The 7,305-nt window shown below is 31.7% G+C and overlaps 1 protein-coding gene across 1 annotated transcript; it reads left to right on the top strand.

The window, feature by feature from the left end:
- Positions 1-1,606: 1,606 nt before the first annotated feature.
- Positions 1,607-6,601, top strand: LOC108455954 (cysteine-rich receptor-like protein kinase 44). The gene is made up of 7 exons (XM_053019224.1): positions 1,607-2,534; positions 2,736-2,864; positions 2,965-3,104; positions 5,181-5,391; positions 5,481-5,718; positions 5,830-5,980; positions 6,060-6,601. Exons 1-7 carry the CDS (start codon positions 1,721-1,723, stop codon positions 6,405-6,407), a joined length of 2,031 nt encoding a protein of 676 aa, XP_052875184.1. The 5' UTR covers positions 1,607-1,720; the 3' UTR covers positions 6,408-6,601.
- The last annotated feature ends 704 nt before the right edge of the window (positions 6,602-7,305 follow it).

Here is a 7,305-nt window from a genome sequence, read left to right on the forward strand (position 1 = left end):
CATGTGTAGGGCTTTGAGTATTTTGTCATATGTGTCATTTGAATTGCCAAATGAAGGCATGTAAAGATGCATTCATCATTTTGTATAAGGCCATGGAAAATGGCATATTTGAAAGTAGGCTATGACTTGCCTTTATATGCACGTTTATGCTCCATTATGTTGGGTTGCTACAAGTGGCAACGAGTTCAAAAACGAGCCAAGTTTTGAATGTACTACAATAACATAAGAACCCATGAATACTAAATGGGAAATAACCTTTTTGTGTGAATCCAATGATATGAGGTTTCCATACAATGAGTCTTATTAAGATTATTTACAAGTGTAAAGTCATGTTTTCTCTCAAACTTGGAAATTTCTATGCATAAGAGGTAGAAAAAAGTGACCTTAGGCTTGGAAAATAGCCCAACAGAGTCCACATGGTTAGACACACGGGTGTGTGTCTAGGCCGTGTGTGACACACGGTTCCCTCCCACGGGCGTGTGTTGTGACCGTGTATCCCCTGCACCTAAAACTTTAAGTCAAATTAGTACACGAGTAGGTCACATGAGCGTGTGCCTAGGCCGTGTTAATTTAATAGAATGCTCAAGTTTTGAACACGGAGTGAGACCATGGGGGTGTGCCTTGACCGTGTCTAAAAGTCAGTGTTGCCCATGGTTGAAGGGCATTGGCGTGCCCTAAGATACACGGGCGTGTGAGCCCATATAGCCCACACACATGGGCGTGTGATACTCCTAAATAAGAAAATTTTTCTAAAGTTATGGGATGTTTTCGGTCCTATCCCGAATCATCCCTATGTATTTTTAGAGTCTTGAAGGTCTATTTAAGGGACGAGATGCGAATGCTTGTAAGTCTCAATTCTGAGCTAAACCTGGTGAGTTGATTTAGTATGTTTTAAATAAAAAGTTCCGGTAACGCCTTGAACCCTATCCCGACACTGGATACGAGTGAGGGGTGTTACAGGGTCTGTCACATTAACACTATCTTGCATGGGACCTCACCTATAAATAGCCTACAATTGGTCAATCTCCTTCCAGTTACTGCCTCAGCCTTCTCCACTCTCTTTTTACTCTCTAGTTCTCCACCCAAACATAGTGAACTGACCTCTATCAGCTCCACCATATCTTTTTCCGTATCTTCTCCTTATTGATCCCACACATCAACAATATCTATAGCTCTAAAGTAGAGGTTATAGTTTCATCTTTGAGACGTGTTCCAATTTAATCAAACATGCTAGTTTCCAAAATAGTTAGCTTTTTCGTCTTCTTTTTTAATACTTCAGTGTTTGTTTAAGTAATACCCTATGTTTTCCTAATTTCAGTTGAAAAAAAAGAGTGAACAATATTAGATCGTAGAGTTAATGATCACGCGACCAGAGCTATTCCCTTGAAACCCAAGGAAGCTTCCTAGTTCCTGCATGTTTCCACATACTTGTTTTACTTTTCAAACCAAAGATTTTTCTTTTATGAAGTAATCAACAATTGACTTTCACTTCTTTATTTCAGACTTGTCCAAATCCACAGCCAAGTGGCTTTCTTGGAAATTTATGATCAGTTAAGTCTGCATCAACCCTGTATTTTAATAATCTTTTAAGAAAATTCTTACAGTTTTATCTACCAATTCCTAGTTTCCTATATCATAAAGGTTTTAAGCATCCAACTCCGTGACAGAAGGAGCATTCATCATTATAATATATTCTCAAAATCCTACATTAAGGAGGACAATGGATCTTCCATGGTTGTTTTTGTTCTCTTCTTTAACCATTGCATTCTTTCTTACTGTTACAGTTGCTCAACAAGAGCCTCTATACCATTTTTGTTCAGACCAAAGTGGTAACTTCACCAGAAACAGCACTTACCAGACGAACCTCGACCGACTGCTTTCATCTTTCACCCTCAATACATCAAATGAAAACGGGTTCTACAATTTTTCATCAGGCCAAGGCTCCAACATAGCCAACGCACTTGCACTTTGCAGAGGAGATGTGAACTCAAGTGATTGCTTCACCTGCATCAATAACGCAAACGATGAGCTCAGAAATCGCTGCCCTTACCAAAGAGAGGCGATTATAGGGTATGACTATTGTATGTTCCGCTACACAAATCGTACCATCCTTGGTGTTGCAGAAACCTCGCCTAGTTTTTACATGTGGAATCCAAATAACGTAACGAATGTAGATGCTTTCAATCAGGCCGTGAGCTCTTTAATGGACAACCTAACAAATATTGCTTCAACGGGGACATCCCTTGGAAAGTTTGCAACAGGCAGTGCGCGAATACCTTTCCTAACAATATATGCGCTTGTTCAATGCACGCCTGATTTGGAAGATACGGTTTGCCAATCTTGCTTGTTACAGGCCATTGGAGAAATCCCAAATTATTGTGACAGAAAACAAGGATGCAGGGTATATAGGCCAAGTTGTAATTTTAGGTTTGAGATTGAACGCTTCTATAATCTTACTGCTGCTGATACAGCAGCAACACCATCATCACCGCCACCATCAACAGCATCCCCACCTTCTTCTCCCACAACAACAGGTACTTTCTCTTCTTTGTTTTATCAAGTCACCATGACCATCTTGTATAAAGAGATGCATCGCATGTCTATGAAAAGAGAAAAGTGTTTCTCCATAATATCAAGATACTTCCATAGTTCCATATCCTTTTTGTTTATGCAACTGGGGAGACCCAAACTTCACTATGTCTTCTCTCATAAAGGAAACACTTGAAATTTTGCAGAAAACGACAGTAATTCATCTGGAACTACTATTATCATATCCATTTGGGCTGCTGCTTTTGCTCTACTCCTCATTTTCATCTGCATCTTCGTTATTTTAAGGTTGAGGAAGCCAAAGCTAAAACCTCAAAGTAAGTAAAAGTATCAGTTTATCGGTTTTCTTTCTTTTGCAACGTTGTAACTGAGTCTACAATTTACTTGTTTTTTGTTTCATTTGTTAAACCTCTGAAGAGCATGAAGCAACGGAAGCAATGGATGAAATCTCAACTACAGAGTCCTTACAATATGATTTCAACACCATTAGAGCTGCAACAGATCACTTTTCTGATGGAAATAAGCTTGGCCAAGGTGGATTCGGAGCAGTTTATAAAGTAAGACATCAATATATATTGCACCAAATGATAAATTTATTAGCCTAGTGAAAGGATTGCATCACCTCTATCCTTTTTCAAGATGAAATTGATAATTAGGTTTTTTGTCCTGTTTTAGCGTATTTAGTTAAATTTAAAATGCGTCAAGAGAAATAAAAATGAAAAAAATAGAGTTTAGGTGGAATCACAATTTCATACTATATATACTAGTTTTAGTTACGCCTACTGTGCTAATATTATCAAATTATAAATAATTTAATTTAATAATATTTTATAAAAGAATACTTAAAATAACTTTTATTACATTACAAATAATATAAATTTTAAATTTCAATTCCAAAGAAAAAGATATAAAAAAATACTTAGAGCGTACAATGAAATATATATATATATATAATTTTTGATGTTTTATTTTTTCTTTGCATTTAGACATTAATTACTTAAAATATAAATATTATAATATTTTATAATAAATTGTTCAATTAATTTTATGTAATAATTTAAAAAATATATAACTGATAATTTAATTGTAAGTTAATTTGTTACGACTAAAATTTTCAATATAAATATATATTTATAATTTTTTACTTAATTAATAAATTATATAAAATTATAAATTATAAAATTTACTATTATCTTCTATTATCAATTATTTATTTGTATCTTATTTATTATTATCTTATCCTTATATGTTTTTACTTGTGTATTGTAAATTATTTATTACTACGTTTATCTCTATTTAATTATTGATTACAAAATTTTATTGTTTATTATATTATATATTATTTACTATTAATTTATAATTATTTATTTTAAAATTATCAAATAATTAATATAATATAGATACTTTACAAATTATTTAATTTTTGCTAGTAATTTTATTTAATAAAATTTTAACATCTGAAAGCATATATGTTAAAAATTAATTACGAGTTAACGAATTAATAAAATTCATAATTCATCTTGATGAATTAACCTACTAATTATTATATTATACAGCTTAAAAATAATTACACTTCGATATTGTAAAAAAAAAAAAGAAAAAAAGAAGGTATATAACCAATAATATATTCCTATATTATCAATTATGCACTGTTATAGCATCTTTATTATAATAAATATTTTCTATAATTTATGTATGATTTATTTTATGCTATTTATCATATATTATTATTTTATAATTATATTTTTAATTATGAAGTTTACTGTGTATTGTGAATAATTTATACAAATAATCATTTAATTATAAAAGAAGTATTTGAGAAGTTTGGACTTAGTCATTCAACTATTGGATGTTATATTTTTATAGAACTGAAAAATGTTACATTGACCTGTCATCTAGTCGTTCTTCATTATTGATTTAAGTGATAAAAAAATTTAAACTCTAAACTTTAATGCCTAGATTAGTATTATGATAATTAATAAAGGTTAAATTGTACTTTGGTCACCTTTAAAAATAATAAAAATTTGATTTAATTTTTAAAAATTATAAAAATAGAGATATTAAAATAATAAAATTATATTTTTACTATCGTAAAAATTACAATTTAATTTTAACCCTAAAAAATTTTCTAGTTTCACCCCTAGTGAAAATAATCTCAAAAACTTAAAGTTATATTACAATATTGTGCAAGAAAAATAATATTTTTAAATATTAAATTTATTTTATTTTATTAATAGCTTATGTAATTTTTACAATTATAATTACGAAATTGTCAATCATTTAATGTTATCTTGTGTAACACTTTTATTAACAATTTATTTTAATAATAATTGTTTACTAAAGCAGGCCATGTTGTTAAAATTGTAAAATTTTCTTATTATTTATATCTCATGTACAATTTCGAAATGATATATAATTAATATATTTTGTATTCATTTACTATTCTTTTAGCCATATTAAACGTATACTTGTTGTATTTTTTAAAAATTAAAATTTAATTGTAAGTTATCCTAATTAATTTTAATTAAATAAATAACTTTATTTTATATATTTAATTCATTTAAATTTAAATAATTTATTAAAATTTTATTAATTTTAACATAGATTAATACCACGGAAATCTATTTTGTCAGGGCACACTTGCCGGTGGAAAATTAATAGCAGTGAAAAGGTTATCTTCAGATTCTAGACAAGGAGACCTTGAATTCAAAAACGAGGTTCATTTAATGGCCAATCTTCAGCATAGAAATTTAGTTAGGCTCCAAGGTTTCTGCCTTGAAGGAGATGAAAGGCTTCTCATCTATGAGTTTGTGCCTAATGGAAGTTTGGATAAATTCTTATTTGGTATGATATGGCAGTGTATTACTGTAGGTAAAAATCAACAGCCTTGTTTTGTTTCATTAATTCGGATTTGTCCATTTACGGTGATGTAGATCCAGTTAAAAAAGCGTATTTGAACTGGGAGAGAAGATACAAAATCATAGGAGGGGTTGCCCGTGGACTTCTCTACCTTCACCAAGATTCTCGATTAAGAATTATTCATCGAGATCTTAAAGCTAGCAATATATTGTTAGATGCAGAGATGACCGCCAAAATTGCAGATTTTGGCATGGCAAGATTGTGTGCTGTTGATCAAACTCAAGGTGCTACTAGTAGAATTGTGGGAACATAGTAAGTACTATAACATCATCTTAGCTGATACATGGTTGATTCTCATTGTCACTCTAATCACATGAACCTTACAATTCATTAATTTTTCCTATATTAATAATTGATTTGTAGTGGATACATGGCACCTGAATATGCAATGCATGGTCAATTTTCGGTTAAATCAGATACTTTCAGTTTTGGTGTACTAGTTTTGGAGATTTTAAGTGGTCAAAAGAACAGTGCTTTTCATAATGGGAGCAATATAGAAGATCTTCTAAGTTTTGTAAGTATCCAAATCTTCTGGACGTTATGCATTAAAAGAAGGTACAGTTTTTCATTTTGCATGAATTCAAACCCTGCAGGCATGGAGAAATTGGGAGGCTGGGACAGCATTTGATCTTGTAGACCCCAGTTTGAGAGATGGTCCAAGAAGTGAGGTGATGAGATGCATCCACATTGGACTGCTTTGTGTTCAAGAAAATGTAGCTCAAAGACCAAACATGGGTGCGGTTGTTCTAATGCTTACTAGCGACTCCACCACTCTCCCTCTACCCTTAGAACCTGCATTTTTTATGCACAGCAAAACTCAATCGGCGATGCAACTGTCAGAGGACTTAAATTCAGGGGAAACAACATCAAGTCGATCCGAAAACGAAATTGCGGTAGTCTCAGAAAATAAGCTTTCCTTTACCGACCCATATCCAAGATAACAAAGATGGTCACATTTGTATTTTGCTGTCAAAATTGTATCCCCATCGTTGTAAAATCCAGTGATTGCCGGTTTGAGTTGGTTAACCCTTAGATCTCCTTTTCATGTGGCAAATATGCTGGTGTTAATTAAAACTCCTTGTTTTACTAGCGTGATTAAAAAAAACTTATTCCATTGTTTTTCCGATTAACCAAATGATTCCTAATTAAAATTGCAGATTTTGGGATGACAATGTGTTATGGACAGAATAATATTTTATTATCTAAAAGTCTAATAAATTATAATTATTAATAAATGATTGTATTTTAAAAATATAAATTATCTAATTTTGTATTAATGTGAAGTTTTTAAAACAATACAATCTGAAAGAGTATTTCATTAAAAATATGTCCTTATAAAAGGATATCTTACAGAAAGATACTCTTATTGAATGTATATATAAATAACTTTTCTATTAGTCATTTTCATGGTTCTGTTTGGAGTGTTTAAAGACTTTGTTGTATTTTAAAGATATATAAAAGCCTTAAGAAAAATGTTGTACACGCCTCAAAGCAATAACATTATTTTATTTTTCCTTTTCCTATTATCCAATTATTTATATTGTAACACGCTCTAATCTTAAACCGTCACCGGAATAGGATTACGAGGCATTACTAGACTTATACACTAACATTTACACAAAATCGAGTCATAAATTTGCATTCCAATTCAAAACCTTTCAAATTTCACCACAAAGTCCCTAATATGGGCCTACAAGGCCCAATACATGCTTTAAAAGTAATTCGGGACTAAACTGGCAACTTTGGAAATTTTTCTTTGAAGATAGGGGCACATGCCCGTGTGGCCTAGGACATGGCAGTGTGGCCAGCCCGTGGGGCTCCCATGACCGTGGGGCCAGG

This window comes from Gossypium arboreum, chromosome 9, assembly GCF_025698485.1.
Source record: "Gossypium arboreum isolate Shixiya-1 chromosome 9, ASM2569848v2, whole genome shotgun sequence".
NCBI lineage: Eukaryota > Viridiplantae > Streptophyta > Magnoliopsida > Malvales > Malvaceae > Gossypium > Gossypium arboreum.